Source organism: Gymnoscopelus microlampas (genome assembly GCF_963454915.1).
Source record: "Gymnoscopelus microlampas genome assembly, chromosome: 20".
Lineage (NCBI taxonomy): Eukaryota > Metazoa > Chordata > Actinopteri > Myctophiformes > Myctophidae > Gymnoscopelus > Gymnoscopelus microlampas.
This window is the reverse complement of record NC_139957.1, coordinates 48,366,609-48,386,722: the sequence shown is the minus strand read 5'-3', so window position 1 is coordinate 48,386,722 and position 20,114 is coordinate 48,366,609. Positions and strand designations below refer to the sequence as shown.

At 42.7% G+C, this 20,114-nt stretch overlaps 1 protein-coding gene across 1 annotated transcript in view; it reads left to right on the top strand.

Annotated features, from left to right (window-relative positions):
- The window catches only part of dglucy (D-glutamate cyclase), a 50,902-nt gene extending 31,631 nt beyond the window's left edge, over positions 1–19,271 (top strand). Inside the window, exons 4-14 of the mRNA XM_084044357.1 lie at positions 2,483–2,597; positions 3,308–3,458; positions 5,892–6,014; positions 6,104–6,322; positions 6,607–6,724; positions 13,924–14,066; positions 14,178–14,277; positions 15,904–16,052; positions 16,311–16,430; positions 18,675–18,835; positions 19,108–19,271. Of these exons, the coding sequence (XP_083900483.1) occupies positions 2,483–2,597; positions 3,308–3,458; positions 5,892–6,014; positions 6,104–6,322; positions 6,607–6,724; positions 13,924–14,066; positions 14,178–14,277; positions 15,904–16,052; positions 16,311–16,430; positions 18,675–18,835; positions 19,108–19,260 (1,552 nt within the window). The 3' untranslated portion in view covers positions 19,261–19,271. The remainder of the gene's footprint in view (positions 1–2,482; positions 2,598–3,307; positions 3,459–5,891; positions 6,015–6,103; positions 6,323–6,606; positions 6,725–13,923; positions 14,067–14,177; positions 14,278–15,903; positions 16,053–16,310; positions 16,431–18,674; positions 18,836–19,107) is intronic.
- Positions 19,272–20,114: the final 843 nt, after the last annotated feature.

Sequence of the window (20,114 nt, the reverse complement as noted above, 5' to 3'; positions counted from 1 at the left end):
GCACAGTTTCGCTGTGATCAAGTCAACGATGTGAGAGATTAGCTATCACAGACGGACGGACAGGGGGTGAAACATAGTCTTGCGCCATGCCTTTCGGCCTGGCGGAGACAATTAAAAAACGAAAGTAAAGGAAATGACCATTTCTGCAACAAAAGTAGTCAACAAACTATACTATAAAAACATGGGCCACATTGTCAAATAATCTAAGAAAGAGGCAAGAATGTAGAAAATAGCCGATCTACAAGCTTACAAAGCCTCTCAACGTGAGGCGTTGCGAACTTGTAGCTCGGCTATTTTCACAATATTTACTTGTGAAACGGAGTCAAACAGAATGGGGGGGTCCCCAGATCAAGTACGTTTATTTGGGGGGGGGGGGGGGGGGGGGGCCTGAAAGGGTTGATAAGCACTGCTCTAATCTGAGCGAAATTATCTGAATTTACTACATGACCATAATGCAGCCTAACATGCGTAGCACGGGGCGGTCCTGCCATACGTTAGTTACTGTAGTTGCTGTGGAGCTACATAGTTCTCCAGAAGACACACACAAACATACACCATCTACAATGGACTAACTGAGCAGCAATATTGACATTCACCACACGAACGTGCATTGTTGACAAAGTGATTGCACAGCCGCTGCAGGCATGACAACCACGTTAGCGTTAGCGACATGGCAGCTATCACAGCGCCCTGTCCGTCGTCGCTGCGACTGACTGTGATTAGCCTGGGTGGCAGCCTGCTTCGCTACGTTCGGCGGATTTTTTTTTCTCTCTGGAGAGAGAAAAAAAGTCCGCCGAACGCAGCGAAGCAGGCTGGCACCCAGGCTAGACTGTGATGACTACAGCCATAGATATATAAACACTACAGCAAGCTCTCTGAGATGCCATTGTCTGGAGACTGCTCTTAGCGTGACACGACCAATGAGAGTGAGCGCTGTAGTTGTTGCTAAGATACGGTGGCGTCTCTGCCCCATAGCTTGTAGATCTCTCACGCATGATTGGCGTAGGCTGCGTTGCCAGGTCTGACTGTTTGTATAAGCGATTGTGGGCTTATTTGGGTGCACTTTTGGGCTCGTCGTTTCCATAGACCACGGCAGTGCTTATTTCTTTCCCGTGACCGATGTGGCAAGAGAAGGTGCAAAACGAACCATCCGGAAGTAGATTGCGAGATGAAATATATAGCACTTTTTGATTATTAGAGAAGGAGACACATGTGAAGGTGGAAAATGAAATGTAGGAGATTATATAGTTTTTCATGAGGGATTTTTGTAGCAAGTTGTGAGAGAATTGGGCCACTCCTGTGGGCGGGGGGCTGATTAGAACCATTGGGGTTTGAAAGGAGACGCTCTCTGTTTGAGTGGAAAGATATAGAGATGAAACAGACCACATTACATATTGTATAGATATAGAGATGAAACAGACCACATTACATATTGTATAGATATAGAGATGAAACAGACCCTACACATTACATATTGTATAGATATAGAGATGAAACAGACCCTACACATTATATATTGTATAGATATAGAGATGAAACAGACCCTACACATTACATATTGTATAGATATAGAGATGAAACAGACCCTACACATTACATATTGTATAGATATAGAGATGAAACAGACCCTACACATTACATATTGTATAGATATAGACAGTGGTGAGCTGTGGATTTTTGAACTAAGGGTACTGTATTTTATGACGTCACGCGCGCGCACGTGCGCGCACATAGCCTCTCAGCTCAGTGCTAGTTGAAATACTGTATTCAACATGTGATTATTAATGTAATCATATGTATTATTATTTTGTTGTATTGTTGCATTATTAATTTGTTGTTTTTATTTTTGTTTCAAATTAATTATTTTATTTTCCTTTTAATTTTATATAAAGCCCTTTGCATAGACTCACCCACACATAAGTAGGCCTACTTAAAATAATCAGACAACTTGTCTTTGTCTTGTCTCAGAGAACTGGGTCCTCTGCTAAGCAATCCCCTTCACACCTTGTAGTGCAGAGACTGTTGTCTGTCATTGTTAGAGGAATGTAACACATTCAATTCAAGTCCGTGTCTTTTCTCGAGTAGCCTAATGTTATGCAAAGCAGCCAGGTAGACGCTATTGAGAACGGCTCGCCACTGACGGTGCGAACCTTGAGAGGCTATTGTTTTTAAACTTTAAGGCGTTAAAGACCGCCGCTGACGGTGCGTGCATGCGCGCCCCCAGCTCCCACAGTGTCAGAACTAAGGGTACGCCGTATCCCCCCGTACCCCCTACAGCTCAACCCTGGATATAGAGATGAAACAGACCCTACACATTACATATTGTATAGATATAGAGATGAAACAGGGACCCTCATATTTCAAAGATTCATACAATAGATGTTATAGATCTGTGTAAAACTTTGCACGCACACTCCTTAGAGGCCTTTTAATTTTTTCACAGGATAAGGTAGTAATGTATTAATGTATTATTATATTACAGGGACCAGATGGTGTGTTTTTATCTAGGATGTAGTTTTGGTTTTGAGGGAAAGTTGAAGGAAGCTGGAGTTCCTGTCAGGAATGTGGAGCAAGAGAGGAACGTCAGTATGTATAGAGTATGTACACACACACACACACACACACACACACACACACACACACACACACACACACACACACACACACACACACACACACACACACACTCTCACACACACACTCTCCTTTTCTCCTGAAAGCTCTAGGAAACACACACCTAGGGTCCTTGAGGGGTTCCAGGGGGTCCCAGCTAAAGTAGTTGATGTGTGTAATGTAGGCTTTCAGGTCTAAATGGGTTTAAATCACTTTATCCGTTGGCTATTCAGAAATAACTATATATATATATATATATATATATATATATATATATATATATATATATATATATATATATATGGGTGGGTGAGTGAGTGAGTGAGTGAGTGAGTGGGTGGGTGGGTGGGTGAGTGAGTGGGTGGGTGGGTGGGTGGGTGAGTGAGTGAGTGAGTGGGTGGGTGGGTGGGTGGGTGAGTGAGTGAGTGAGTGAGTGAGTGGGTGGGTGGGTGGGTGGGTGGGTGAGTGAGTGAGTGAGTGAGTGAGGGAGGGAGGACATGGAACCTGGTCCGGACGTCTTCTCTTCTCCTCTCTCTTCTTCTACACTTCTTTTAACCAGCTAGGCCTGGTAACACGCAGTTTACTGCCTAAATTACATGACACATGTATACATTAAAATATATGAATATATTGAATATATTGAATATATTGTTGTATATTGATGGTGTGTGTGTGTGTGTGTCTGTGTGTGTAGACTGCAGTCCCCTGTGTTGGAGCAGGAGTGTTTTGGAGCCCCCTAGTGGTGACCATGCGTCCCATCCCTGCTAGCATGTTGGATACAGCTGTTAGCGTCACACACCTGAATACACACTGTCATGGAGCACCTATACACATAGGAGACGCCTGTATGTATGCACACACACACACACACACACACACACACACACACACACACACACACACACACACACACACACACACACACACACAAACCAGAGGCTCCGGAATGGAATATGACGTGGGGGGGGGGGGGGGGGGGGCACATCAGGGCATGTGAACCGTGCACGCGTGGGTTTGTTGATTTTTTAATTGACTTTCCTCCCCCAACTACAAAAGGAGAAATAAGACGATTTCTAGGCCTAGTTGGTTATTACAGATCTTTTCGTCGTAGCAGAGCCATTAACTCGTCTGCTTAAAAAGAATGTTCTATTTATTTGGTCCACAAAATGTCAGTTGGCATTTACAAACCTCAAGAGTCTGTTATGTTCAGCCCCTGTGTTAGCCGCTCCACGTCTGGGAGACTCATTTTCGCTACAGGTAGACGCTTCCAATGTGGGGGCGGGGGCCGCTCTGTTGCAGTCAGACAAGCAGGGGGTCGACCATGTAGTGGCGTTCTATTCACGAAAGTTTATCAATTGAACTACTCTGTAATTGAAAAAGAGGCCCTAGCATTGATATTGGCCCTACAGCATTTTGATGTGTATCTAGGTTCGGGGTTGTCTCCAGTTGTGGTTTACACAGACCACAACCCGTTAACGTTTCTGAAGTCTTTGCAAAATCCAAACCAGAGATTGATGAGATGGGCGTTGTTTTTGCAGCCCTTTCAAAGGCTCTGCCAATGTAATGGCAGACGCACTTTCTCGTGCATACTAAATATTTAGTTGTACCTGTTTTTTGCTTGTTGTCTCCGCCAGGAGACATTGTTTTCACTTTCCGCCCCCCCCCCCCTCGGCCAAGCTAACATTGGTCAAGCCTCACGTGACACGTGACAATACGGTGAAATAGTGTGATCTGATTGGCTAGTGACGTATAGCGGCCTATAAATACAAGTGTCGTGAGGTAAGACAGGAATAATCACGAAATGGCTGAGAAATGGCAGAGCAATACATTATGTAGACACACTGGTGTCATCACAATGTGTAATATAAATAGCTTAGACAGGATTAATCAAGAACAGTACATTCCAGTACAAACTGAGATCACGGTTAATGACACAGTGCAACTAACTAACCGATGAAGAACCAAAGGCGCAACGCCAACAGGAGAAGGACCAAGCTGAGAAACAAAAAAAAAAGTTTTTTTTTTTTTTTTTAACAAAATATTTTTTTATGTTATAATTAATTCATGTTTTATCAGTTAATTTACTCAATTTACCCACTTTTTGGAAAAATGTTTTGAAAATAAACAATTATCAAATAACCTATTATAATTAAATAACCTTCGCGCGCGCGAACGGGACCGCGCGCGTGCACGCGGGGGGTCGCGGGAAATAATATCATTATTTTGGGGGTCGCGGCCTGAAAAGGTTGAGAACCCCTGGGCTAGTGAGACACATGACGTATAGCGGCCTATAAATAGATGTGTCACTTTGAAAGACAGGAATAATCACGAAATGGCTGAGAAATGGCGGAGCAAAGACCCCTTGAAGCAAGCCACACGTTTCTAAACAAGGTGGCTACCTCCATGTTTAATAAAGACAATCCTGAGGATATCTCACTGAAAGACTTGCTGCAAGATGCGTCGACCAAGAAGATTACCAATGGGCAATATCAGTCGTGAAGTCTAGAAAAAAGATCATACTAAAACGTCAACCAGCAGCATTGGTCAAGTGACACGTGACAATATGTAATATAAATAGGTAAGACAGGATTAATCAGGAACAGTATTGGCGGTGACCTGTGCTCCGAGGAGCACATTTTCTAGTTTGATTTGTTTTTCTTTATATATAATGGATGGAACATAATGTGGTGGAACCCCATTCTTATGGGGGGGGGGGGGGGGTGTGTGACGGCCCTGCCCCTCTCTGCCTCACTGTGGCCTGCTAGCTGCCACAGTGCTGTCACCTGCAGAGGGGAGCAGGCCGTCAGCCAATTGGCCCTCCTAAGAGGGGTGTGGCTGAGTATAAAAGCAGTGCTGCTCCCAGTCTCTCATTCTCTCTCTCTCCTCCATACAGATGGTTGTCCCTGTCTTTGGGTCCTGGCCTATGTTGGCCTAATCAGTTCTTTTCAGTTCCCTTTTCGCACCCTTATTACAACACGCACACAGCACACTCCACACATCCATACACTGCAGACACCCTGACTACTGACTTGCTCACACCTCACTACTTTATCATTGATTTTTGATTACATTTTGAGTAATTAGTTAAGAAATAAACATCATTTAAACTGTTTGACTTGTGTGAGACTCCATTTTTGTTATGCAGAACCCTAGTGCATGACAACCACATTATAATAATGAATAATAATAATGAATATGTTAATTAGCTCTATTAGGCATACAGGACCTGTCCATACCACATTATAATAATGAATAATAGTAATGAATATGTTAATTAGCTCTATTAGGCATACAGGACCTGTCCACACCACATTACGGGGAGCCAGTGGAGTCGCAGCCTGATGATGTCACCGTGTTCTGGGCCTGTGGAGTGACAGCCATAGAGGCGGTCCTTAGCAGCAGTGAGTCCTGTTGATTGGCTGTTTAACATCTTAACTAGACTGAAGGCACGATGAATTTCACCTTGAACTTTAAACCTTGAACCCTACAGAGCCTCCAGTGGCGTTCAGTCACTCTCCAGGATGTATGTTCCTGACCGACCTTCCTGACTCCTCCCCTTCCTGTTTGACCCCACCCCCTGACCCCTCGAGGCCTGAGCTGACCCCACTCTGTTTCCAAATATCCCACAATCCTTTGCTGTACAGCCTGGCATCGCAGCGCGCCGTGACTCTGATCAGAGAGCTGGAGAAGATCATAGGAGAGGACCCAGGTACACACACACACACACACACACACACACACACACACACACACACACACACACACACACACACACACACACACACTGTCCAAAGTCCTGAACCATTGAAACATTACAGAACCTCTATGTGAATAAGTGACTAAGTGAATAAGTGACTCAGTGAATAAGGTGAATAAGTGACTCAGTGAATAAGGTGAATAAGTGACTCAGTGAATAAGTGTATAAGGTGAATAAGTGACTCAGTGAATAAGTGTATAAGGTGAATAAGTGACTCATTGTGTTTTGTCCATCAGGTGGGCGGGGCATCAAGGCGTTGTTAGTTCCTGATGATCTGCTGCGCTGCTGTCTGTCACTGTCACATGCTTCCTCTGTCGCCATAACAACCGGCTTCCCCACACACTACATGCACAGGTACACACACACACACACACACACACACACACACTCAAACACACATTTGAAATATTTATTTATGTCCACATAATAAGTACAGGATGTACAAAGGACATAAACACTGCCAGTGCAGTCAGATGAAGGGAAAACAGTCAGTTACAAAGTGCATGTAAAGCAGAGCTTTGTTACATACAAAACAAAAGATGGCATACTTGTCAAACACAGCGGACAACAATCATGGGTAAAGGAAACAACGCCTCCTCAAAATTGAGCAGCTTCCTATAATAGCTGATATTGAGCAGTACCTTGCTAATTGTTTAGCCCTCCTTTTGGAGAGGCCGGCCATTTGCAGGCCCCTCACAACCAACTTGTGCACGTGGCCTAGACTACCAAAGATATAAACCAAAAGTTTACATCTGTAGCCTAGCTGAGAGATGGTCTGCTCTAGCTGATGATATTTTAGCACTTTGGTTAGGAAGGCTTCCTCTAAGCTGTAATCAAAAGTACAGCCGACCTCGAGAATGAACACCTCCCTATGGTTCTCATTAACAACAATGACATCAGGGGTGTTAGCTGAAATGTTAGAGAACACAGAATCATCGTTACACAGGTTAAACATGCTCGGCTTCACAGTAGAATGCTTATACAGCATGATGGAGGACCTGAAAATAGAAGTGGTATCTTTAGATATCAAATCCACTATTCTGTCATGCCTACTTATGTAGAGTCCCCTGTATACATGGCACCCATTTAAGATGTGGGACATGGTTTCAGCTATTTGTTCATGCCCATGATGTATACAGTGGGGAGCATGGTTGCCTGGAAACCAGATGGAGAGGATAAGTTTAGATGGTAAAACCTGCAGCCTCGCTTTCAGAGTAAAGACAACAATGCATTAGTCTAAAGCAACATTTTTGAGCACAGAGTGCGAGACAGAATGGTCCGCAACGGGGAGACATGCAGTCTTCCCTTGCAGCCTCAGTTCAGTCCAATGCTGCCTTTGTTGTTGTGCCCATAAGAGGCGGCCTCGGGCATTAGTCAGTGGGAGTTGGTGTTCTGTTCCACACACAGTCATAAATGCTCTGACAGAGATACTGGGGTCAGATATAAAGTCCTCCGAGACAGCCATCGCCTCTGAGTCAGACCCTACCCACTGTACTGAGGTCAGAGTTAGACCCTACCCACTTCAGGGTAACATCAGCCCAACAGCACAGATCGTTTAAGTCCGGCCAATCTGACCACACACCGAAGCCGGGAGAGCGACTGTCTAGCTTTCCACTCGGTTTCCTCCTGAAGCCTAGGAAGCTAGGATCCGAGCCACATGTCAGGGGGACCTTACGTCGTTTTAGGTCCAGGAATAGAGATGAACGTGCAAGCTCTCTCACATACTGGTCATCATTGTTCAGCATATTTAACAAGTGGGAAAGCCTGGTAGCAATATATGTCCATTCAAAATTGGGAACACCCAAACCACCTTCATGTTTACTGTGAAATATAATGTCACGTGTTGTGTGTGTGCTAAGACCAGTCCATTGTCTCACTAAGTGCACAGTTTTGTCAGTCAAATCACGTAGTGATTTTCGTGGAACATGTACATTGGAGAAAAGATGTTGTACCTTGGCCAATGCTATTATTCTGACTGCCTCCAGTTTCATGATTAGAGGCAGAGGCGATGTGTGGATTAAATCAAGTTCTGCTGGAGTACTCAGAAATGATTACCTCCACCTGATCGCCCCACTCGCCTGCCACGTTAAACTTGTGGCCCAAATATGTTTAAGTCTCGTGACGTGAATAGACTTTAAGGGGTTTATTGCAAATTGTGAAATCAGTTGGTGTATCTGTTTTAAAATGGTACCAGCGGTTTCCTCCGCTCCGTCTTTCATATAAAACTGCACATTTGGATTATTTTAACTCTAATCCTGACCATTCCAAAAAGGAATGGGTTTTGGAGAGCATGTTCTTTATTACAGCCCCATGATGAGAGGCTAACTGGACATCGTCTGCATACCCCTGAACAGGGATAGGGGAAATGATATTGGCGGGGGCACACATACAGAGACATTTCAACCATTGGTTAAGTGCTAACACAAAATTAACAGCGCTTGGGACAGCCAGTCTTAACACCTACTTGGAGAGGGATGGAGTCTGTGAGCTGTTTACCACAGATAACCTGTATGAATGAACCAGTGTACACATCTTTAACACAGATAACCTGTATGAATGAACCAGTGTACACATCTTTAACACAGATAACCTGTATGAATGAACCAGTGTACACATCTTTAACACAGATAACCTGTATGAATGAACCAGTGTACACATCTTTAACACAGATAACCTGTATGAATGAACCAGTGTACACATCTTTAACACAGATAACCTGTATGAATGAACCAGTGTACACATCTTTAACACAGATAACCTGTATGAATGAACCAGTGTACACATCTTTAACACAGATAACCTGTATGAATGAACCAGTGTACACATCTTTAACACAGATAACCTGTATGAATGAACCAGTGTACACATCTTTAACACAGATAACCTGTATGAATGAACCAGTGTACACATCTTTACCACATATAACCTGTATGAATGAACCATTGTACACATCTTTACCACAGATTACCACCGGCTCTTAAAGCGTGTTAAATTAAAACAGTCACAGTTACCACCGGCTCTTAAAGCGTGTTAAATGAAAACAGTCACAGTTACCACCGGCTCTTAAAGCGTGTTAAATGAAAACAGTCACAGTTACCACCGGCTCTTAAAGCGTGTTAAATTAAAACAGTCACAGTTACCACCGGCTCTTAAAGCGTGTTAAATTAAAACAGTCACAGTTACCACCGGCTCTTAAAGCGTGTTAAATGAAAACAGTCACAGTTACCACCGGCTCTTGAAGCTTGTTAAATTAAAACAGTCACAGTTACCACCGGCTCTTAAAGAGTGTTAAATTAAAACAGTCACAGTTACCACCGGCTCTTAAAGAGTGTTATATTAAAACAGTCACAGTTACCACCGGCTCTTAAAGCGTGTTAAATTAAAACAGTCACAGTTACCACCGGCTCTTAAAGCTTGTTAAATTAAAACAGTCACAGTTACCACCGGCTCTTAAAGCGTGTTAAATTAAAACAGTCACAGTTACCACCATCTCTTGAAAAGTGTTAAATTAAAACAGTCACAGTTACCACCGGCTCTTAAAGAGTGTTAAATTAAAACAGTCACAGTTACCACCGGCTCTTAAAGCGTGTTAAATGAAAACAGTCACAGTTACCACCGGCTCTTAAAGCGTGTTAAATTAAAACAGTCACAGTTACCACCGGCTCTTAAAGCGTGTTAAATTAGAACAGTCACAGTTACCACCGGCTCTTAAAGCGTGTTAAATTAGAACAGTCACAGTTACCACCGGCTCTTAAAGCGTGTTAAATTAAAACAGTCACAGTTACCACCATCTCTTGAAAAGTGTTAAATTAAAACAGTCACAGTTACCACCGGCTCTTAAAGCGTGTTAAATTAAAACAGTCACAGTTACCACCATCTCTTGAAAAGTGTTTAATTAAAACAGTCACAGTTACCACCGGCTCTTAAAGCGTGTTAAATGAAAACAGTCACAGTTACCACCGGCTCTTAAAGCGTGTTAAATTAAAACAGTCACAGTTACCACCGGCTCTTAAAGCGTGTTAAATGAAAACAGTCACAGTTACCACCGGCTCTTGAAGCGTGTTAAATTAAAACAGTCACAGTTACCACCGGCTCTTAAAGAGTGTTAAATTAGAACAGTCACAGTTACCACCGGCTCTTAAAGCGTGTTAAATTAAAACAGTCACAGTTACCACCGGCTCTTAAAGCGTGTTAAATTAAAACAGTCACAGTTACCAACATCTCTTGAAAAGTGTTAAATTAAAACAGTCACAGTTACCACCGGCTCTTAAAGAGTGTTAAATTAAAACAGTCACAGTTACCAACATCTCTTGAAAAGTGTTAAATTGAAACAGTCACAGTTACCACCGGCTCTTAAAGCGTGTTAAATTAAAACAGTCACAGTTACCAACATCTCTTGAAAAGTGTTAAATTGAAACAGTCACAGTTACCACCGGCTCTTAAAGAGTGTTAAATTAAAACAGTCACAGTTACCACCGGCTCTTAAAGCGTGTTAAATTAAAACAGTCACAGTTACCACCGGCTCTTAAAGCGTGTTGAATTAAAACAGTCACAGTTACCACCATCTCTTGAAAAGTGTTAAATTAAAACAGTCACAGTTACCACCGGCTCTTAAAGCGTGTTAAATTAAAACAGTCACAGTTACCACCGGCTCTTAAAGAGTGTTAAATTAAAACAGTTACAGTTACCACCGGCTCTTGAAGCGTGTTATATTAAAACAGTCACAGTTACCACCGGCTCTTAAAGAGTGTTAAATTAGAACAGTCACAGTTACCACCGGCTCTAAAAGCGTGTTAAATTAAAACAGTCACAGTTACCACCGGCTCTTAAAGCGTGTTAAATTAAAACAGTCACAGTTACCACCATCTCTTCAAAAGTGTCACAGTCACAGTTACCACCGGCTCTTAAAGCGTGTTAAATTAAAACAGTCACAGTTACCACCGGCTCTTAAAGCGTGTTAAATTAAAACAGTCACAGTTACCACCGGCTCTTAAAGCGTGTGAAATTAAAACAGTCACAGTTACCTACGGCTCTTAAAGAGTGTTAAATTAAAACAGTCACAGTTACCACCATCTCTTGAAAAGTGTTACATTAAAACAGTCACAGTTACCACCGGCTCTTAAAGCGTGTTAAATGAAAACAGTCACAGTTACCACCATCTCTTGAAAAGTGTTACATTAAAACAGTCACAGTTACCACCGGCTCTTAAAGCGGTGTTAAATGAAAACAGTCACAGTTACCACCGGCTCTTAAAGCGGTGTTAAATGAAAACAGTCACAGTTACCACCGGCTCTTAAAGCGTGTTAAATTAAAACAGTCACAGTTACCACCGGCTCTTAAAGCGTGTTAAATGAAAACAGTCACAGTTACCACCGGCTATTGAAGCGTGTTATATTAAAACAGTCACAGTTACCACCGGCTCTTAAAGCGTGTTAAATGAAAACAGTCACAGTTACCACCGGCTCTTGAAGCGTGTTAAATGAAAACAGTCACAGTTACCACCGGCTCTTAAAGCGTGTTAAATGAAAACAGTCACAGTTACCACCGGCTCTTGAAGTGTGTTAAATTAAAACAGTCACAGTTACCACCGGCTCTTAAAGAGTGTTAAATTAGAACAGTCACAGTTACCACCGGCTCTTAAAGTGTGTTAAATTAAAACAGTCACAGTTACCACCGGCTCTTAAAGCGTGTTAAATTAAAACAGTCACAGTTACCACCATCTCTTGAAAAGTGTTAAATTGAAACAGTCACAGTTACCACCGGCTCTTAAAGAGTGTTAAATTAAAACAGTCACAGTTACCACCGGCTCTTAAAGCGTGTTAAATTAAAACAGTCACAGTTACCACCGGCTCTTAAAGCGTGTTAAATTAAAACAGTCACAGTTACCACCGGCTCTTAAAGCGTGTTAAATTAAAACAGTCACAGTTACCACCGGCTCTTAAAGTGTGTTAAATTAAAACAGTCACAGTTACCACCATCTCTTGAAAAGTGTTAAATTAAAACAGTCACAGTTACCACCGGCTCTTAAAGAGTGTTAAATTAAAACAGTCACAGTTACCACCGGCTCTTAAAGCGTGTTAAATGAAAACAGTCACAGTTACCACCGGCTCTTAAAGCGTGTTAAATTAGAACAGTCACAGTTACCACCGGCTCTTAAAGAGTGTTAAATTAAAACAGTCACAGTTACCACCGGCTCTTAAAGCGTGTTAAATTAGAACAGTCACAGTTACCACCGGCTCTTAAAGCGTGTTAAATTAAAACAGTCACAGTTACCACCATATCTTGAAAAGTGTTAAATTAAAACAGTCACAGTTACCACCGGCTCTTAAAGAGTGTTAAGTTAAAACAGTCACAGTTACCACCGGCTCTTAAAGCGTGTTAAATGAAAACAGTCACAGTTACCACCGGCTCTTAAAGCGTGTTAAATTAAAACAGTCACAGTTACCACCGGCTCTTAAAGCGTGTTAAATTAAAACAGTCACAGTTACCACCGGCTCTTAAAGCGTGTTAAATGAAAACAGTCACAGTTACCACCGGCTCTTGAAGCGTGTTATATTAAAACAGTCACAGTTACCACCGGCTCTTAAAGCGTGTTAAATTAAAACAGTCACAGTTACCACCATCTCTTGAAAAGTGTTAAATTAAAACAGTCACAGTTACCACCAGCTCTTAAAGCGTGTTAAATTAAAACAGTCACAGTTACCACCGTCTCTTAAAGCGTGTTAAATTAAAACAGTCACAGTTACCACCGGCTCTTAAAGCGTGTTAAATTAAAACAGTCACAGTTACCACCGGCTCTTAAAGCGTGTTAAATTAAAACAGTCACAGTTACCACCGGCTCTTAAAGCGGGTGCACATGTTTAACACAGATAACCTGTATGAATGAAGCAGTGTACACATCTTTAACAATGTCAACATAAACTTGGGGTAGATGGAATTCCTCAGAGCTGTTATCATGACATTATGTGTTAAAGTGCCCAATGCATCACGGAAGTCCAGAAAAAACGAAAAGTATTCACTAGACCCATGCTTGAAATCGTCAATTCCTTTTTTGAGACAAAACACATGTTCATTCATGCCTTGCCGATTGATGTAGGCCTTTTGCTTGGGAGACGAGATGTTTTCATCCACAAGCCAAGGGAGGATTCGGGCAAGAATGCACTTCCTAAACACCTTATAGATGGTAGGGAAGAGGGAAATGTCTCTCCAAGTTGACGGATCGTCCGGGATATTGTTTTTTTTGGGGATCCTGTAGATGAGGAGATCCTTCCATGAAACAGGGACCCTCCTATTTTCCAAGCAGACATTAAATATAGCTGTCAAAATGTGTGGCTGCGTAGCCCTGAGATGCTGATATGAAACACGTCCACATGCACTATTACTGCTATTACACACACACACACACACACACACACACACACACACACACACACACACACACACACACACACACACACACACACACACACAACAGGGACTATTAACTTCCTGTCTCATTTCAATGATGTCATCGTCATGTCTGTCTGTGATGATGTCACTTCCTGTGTGTTCAGTCCTCCAGAGGAGACGGACGGCCCACCTGGAGCCTTCGCCATGGCAACCATGCTGCTGGCGCTGGGGAAACAGGTCACCATGGTAACGGACTGCAGAGCCATGCAGCTCAACCAATCACTGATGGAGGAAGCTGTGAGGTCAGGTGAGTTCAGCCAATCACTGAAGGAGGAAGCTGTGAGGTCAGGTGAGTCACCATGAAGGGTTAATGTGATTAATTATGTTTCCTTGGGATTTGTGACCAATCATCTTGCAGGAGTGCTGAAAGCTGCCGTCCCATTGGTCACCTTCCAAAACACCGGCCCAGACTCCGCCCTGCACTTCCTGTGTCACCATGGAGACCGAAGCAAGCCCAGGTCAGCTGACCTTTGACCTCCAGTGTGCACCTGTAACCATGAGGCGTCTGTAACCAATCACAGCCTTCCTGACTACTGACCAATCACAGCCTTCCTGACTACTGACCAATCACATCCTTCCTGACTACTGACCAATCACATCCTTCCTGACTACTGACCAATCACATCCTTCCTGACTACTGACCAATCACATCCTTTCCTGACTACTGACCAATCACATCCTTCCTGACTACTGACCAATCACATCCTTTCCTGACGACTGACCAATCACATCCTTCCTGACTACTGACCAATCACATCCTTCCTGACTACTGACCAATCACATCCTTTCCTGACTACTGACCAATCACAGCGTGTCTTTTTCAGCATCAGAATCTAGTTGTATAAAAATATAATCATATTTTCAGGAAGCTCGGCTTCTCCAAAATGGCCGTCGTGATACAGGTCGCTCCAATGAACTGCAGAGGGTTTCTATTAGCCTGGTAAACCCTCCCTCCGGAAATCTCATTTCCATTTGATTCCAGGAGTGAGTCTGGCATGATTTCCCATTGTGGGAGTTTCTAGCGGAATTACCAGCAAACCGAGCCTATCAGCGTCGTCGCACATCGCTCTGTGATTGACAGCGACAGTTGGCCAATCAGGTGGCGAGTTCGAGTTGAGTGCAGCAGACAAAAGACGAACGGCAGCCATTGTTGTTGTCCGAGTACCATCACTTCTTAGTTTCGTTCTTAAAACGGTCTCAAACTTCTTTTTTGAGGCACGGAATTTACTATTAAGATATCGTTTGGATAGAATTTAGTTGTTTAACTTCATATATGTGGTCAATTAATCATGACAGAGCCTATTTAGAAATATAAATTTAGAGAACCGGCAGGGGCGGGCAGTGACACGCATGTATCCCAATAAGGCAACCTATTTTGGGCATGGCCGTCTCAAAAGTCCCGTTGCGTCACATAGTCTGGAGGTGGTAAAAATGAACTGCTGATTGGCTGAAGGGGAAAAACGATCATTGGCTGAAGGGGTTGTCAGTCAACGGTATTACTCCCGCCCAACTCCAGCCCACAGCCAATATTGCAGAATGGGCGATCAGGCCAGACTCACTCCTGGAATCAAATGGAAATGAGATTTCCGGAGGGAGGGTTTACCAGGCTAGGTTTCTATAGCTATGACTGTAACTAGATGCTCTCTTACAGGTCCATTTGGTTACATATATGTCACCTTAAGGTCCATTTGGTTACATATATGTCACCTACAGGTCCATTTGGTTACATATATGTCACTTACAGGTCCATTTGGTTACATATATGTCACTTACAGGTCTATTTGGTTACATATATGTCACTTACAGGTCCATTTGGTTACATATATGTCACCTACAGGTCCATTTGGTTACATATATGTCACTTACAGGTCCATTTGGTTACATATATGTCACTTACAGGTCCATTTGGTTACATATATGTCACCTACAGGTCCATTTGGTTACATATATGTCACCTACAGGTCCATTTGGTTACATATATGTCACCTACAGGTCCATTTGGTTACATATATGTCACCTACAGGTCCATTTGGTTACAAGTCTGTCCACTGTCAGTCTAACTGTGCTCTTAATGTCCCACCTAGGTTTGACCACCTGGTGGCGATAGAGCGCAGCGGTCGGGCCGAGGATGGAAACTATTACAACATGAGAGGAATAAATATTAAACATCTTCTGGATCCTATTGATGATCTGTTTATTACTGCTGAGAAAATACCTGGAGTAACAAGTACAGGTATTTATTACTAATTAATACTAATTAATGTTTATTACTGCTGAGAAAATACCTGGAGTAACAAGTACAGGTATTTATTACTAATTAATGTTTATTACTGCTGAGAAAGTAACGAGTACAGGTAATTATTATTATGATATATATAATTAATATAATAATACTAATTAATTAATTAATATCCTATTGATGTGTGTGTGTGTGTGTGTGTGTGTGTGTGTGTGTGTGTGTGTGTGTGTGTGTGTGTGTGTGTGTGTGCAGGTATAGGTGATGGGGGTAATGAACTAGGGATGGGTAAAGTGAAGGACAAGGTCAAAGGTTTGATGCCCAACGGAGATCTGATCGCATGTGATGTTTCTGCTGACTACGCTGTCACTGCTGGTATGTACACACACACACACACACACACACACACACACACACACCCACACACACACACACACACACACACACACACACACACACACACACACACACACACACACACACACACACACACACACACACACACACACACACACACACACCAGAGCAGAAGTGAAACTATCAGAATGTCATCAGATCCTCTCAACGTTTCCTGGTATTAAATCCCACCTTTAAGACACTGAAATAAAGGACACTTACTCCGGCCCCCCAAACCCCTGAAACAGTTATTCCTATAACACAATAACACATATTTATATAGAAACAGTTATTCCTATAACACAATAACACATATTTATATAGAAACAGTTATTCCTATAACACAATAACACATATTTATATAGAGAAACAGTTATTCCTATAACACAATAACACATATTTATATAGAAACAGTTATTCCTATAACACAATAACACATATTTATATAGCAACAGTTGTACCTATAACACAATAACACATATTTATATAGAAACAGTTATACCTATAACACAATAAGAAAACACAGCAGGTCTTACACCTGCATTACTGGATTATACATTTAATGCAGTAGTAAAATGTTGTAACCATAATCAAAAGGACATGCAATGCTTCAGCCATACATCACACATGTATTGAAATTGTCTATGATTTGAACCTGCTACATTTACCCCTCAACTTATTGTTTATGCCATATGACATCCACGAGTTTTATAGTAACAGTTGAAATTAAATGTAAAATGTTCAAGCATGTTCAAATCGTGTATATTTGACCTTATTTCAGACCATTTGCCAAAGCGTACAGGCTTCTCATGTGTTTAACTAGACTGAGTAAAAACAACCACAGTTGGGTTTTTAAAACATGGTTGGATTTCATTTATAATAATAATAATAATACATCAGACTTATATAGCGCTTTTCTAGTACCCAAAGTCGCTTTACAAAACAGCTTAAAAACTATTTTATTAGGAGAAAAGAAAACAAAAGAAAACATTAAAATGTTAAAACAAAAGGCTAAAGGTCCTTACACACCGGCGAAAATAGCGAATATACGCAAAATTCGGACTCGTTCCGAATAATTAAAAGACGCTTTTTCGCTTCGCTTTTTCGCTTTTTCGCTCCATGTACGGAGCCATTGACTTCATAAGGTTTTAAAAAAAAACGCATTATTCGCACGAAAAAGTCGCCCCGGTGTGTAACAACCTTAAGACTTGTCTTAGAGGACGAAAGTGAGGTTTGGTTAGGTCTGGGCAGGGAAAGCGAGTCTAAAGAGGTGGATTTTGAGGGAGGCTTTGAAAACGGCAAGAGTGGGGGCAGCTTTGATGTGGGGTGGGAGTGGGTTCCAAAGGGTGGGGGCCGCAACTGAAAATGCCCTGTCACCCCAGGTGCGTTTTTTTATTTTTTTGGGGAAGTCCAGGAGGTTTGCGTCGCCAGACCTGAGGGAGGGGGAGAGGGCGTGGCGTGGGGGCCAGGTTATTGAGGGCTTTGTAGGTGGTGATGAGTATTTTGAAGTCAATTCTATGTTTTACTGGGAGCCAATGAAGGTCATGGAGTACTGGGGTGATGTGATCTCTGGATCTGGTTCTGGTGAGGAGGCGGGCAGCAGAGTTTTGGACATATTGGAGTTTTTTGATAGTTTTTGCAGCGGCACCGTAGAGGAGACTATTGCAGTAGTCGAGTCTGGAAGTGATGAATGCGTGGATGAGTGTTTCTGCAGCAGTTTGGGATAGAGTGGGACGGAGGCGGGCCTTATTTCTGAGGTGGTAGAAGGCTGTTTTTGTGATGTGATTGACGTGGGATTGGAAGGAGAGGGTGGGATCCAGGATGACACCAATGTTTGGGACTTTGGTGGGGGAGGTGACAGTGCAGAGGGAGAAGTTATGAGTGGGGCGGGTGAGGGCATCTGGTCCCATGTTGAGAATTTCTGATTTATTGCAGTTGAGTTTAAGGAAGTTTTTTTGCATCCAGGACTTTATGTCAGTCAGACAGGAGGTGAGGGTGGAGATGGTGGCAGTGATGGTTTTTACATGATTTCCATGAGTTCAATAAATACAGGACGCAACATTTATCTCTCAAAGAAAGGACATACAGGACGAGTGGTAACCCATTAATACATTAATGTAATGTAATGTAATGTAATCCATTATTACATTAATGTAATGTAATGTAATCCATTATTACATTAATGTAATGTAATGTAATGACTGACTGACTGCTGTGTTCCAGGCGTGTCTAACTGGGGGGGCTACGCTGTGGCCTGTGGTCTGTACCTGCTGCACACCTGCCCCTCCCATCAGAGATATCTACACAGAGGACTGGGACTCCAACCCACAACCTCTGCAGCACAGCTCCAGGACTGGGACTCTAACCTGCCCTCTGTGGACAAGGTAACCTTAACACACACACACACACGCACGCGCACACACACACGCACACACGCACACACAGACACACGCACACGCGCACGCGCACGCGCACACGCACACGCACACGCACACGCACACACAGACACAGACACACAGACACACAGACACAGACACAGACACACACACACACACACACACACACACACACACACACACACACACACACACACACACACACAGACGCGCACGCGAATGTTATTATAATTATAATTATTATAAATATTCATAAACAGGAGGAGTCAGTCTTGTCCTCATTGGTCGGTCACGGCGTCCGCAGCGGGAAGACGGGTCACCTGGCCATGGAGGTGGATGGTTTGACCTTTCACCCCACGCACTCTGACATCATCACCAGGCTGCTGCAGGTCACACGAGGCCACGCCCAATAAAGCCAGGCCCAGATGTGGCGCATAATACATTCATTCATAAATTCATATGTTCATTTATTATTCATAATACATTCATTCATTTATTATTCATAATACATTCATTCATTTATTATTCATAATGTGTGCCTTAATGATAATAATTAATCATAATATAATATACAGCCACATTGTTAGCTTTAGAGCTGCTTATTACATTATCTGTCAAATGAAACAGTTTCTACATAAATTCATATCATGTTCATCATTTATTATTCATAAATGTATAATATTCCCATTCATGCCATTTATTGTCTCCGCCAGGCCGAAAGGCATGGCGAGAGAGTATGTTTTACCCCCTGTCCGTCCGTCCGTCTGTCCGTCCGTCTGTGGACAGCTAATCTCCCGCACCGTTGGCTTGATGGCAATGAAACTGTGCACACACTCCCTGGATGCCAATCCAGAACCTCTGCCCCAATTTTTTCACATGGGCCTGTTATAGCGCCACCAGGAGGCCGCTTTTTGCTAAACACATTTTTTCACAGTTCTCCTACAGATTCTGTCCAAACATCACGCAAATCGGTACACAGTATCTCTATAGTCATTAAACGAAACGTTTCTTTCAGATTTTTCATATTCCATCCTGATTGGCTAAAAATGGCTTCCAAAGTTTGCAGGAGTGCTCCGTTTTGAACAAAAGGTCTCAAATTATGAACACAGCATGTCATTTCCGTGAAACTTTGCACACACATTCCCACTATGCCGAGGAAGAAATATCACTTGAGATTTTTCTAATGGAGCGACTCACCTCTTCAGACTCCACCTCAGCCCGTAACATTTGACCTAGCCTGACTGCGTCAAAAGACGCAGTCTTATTT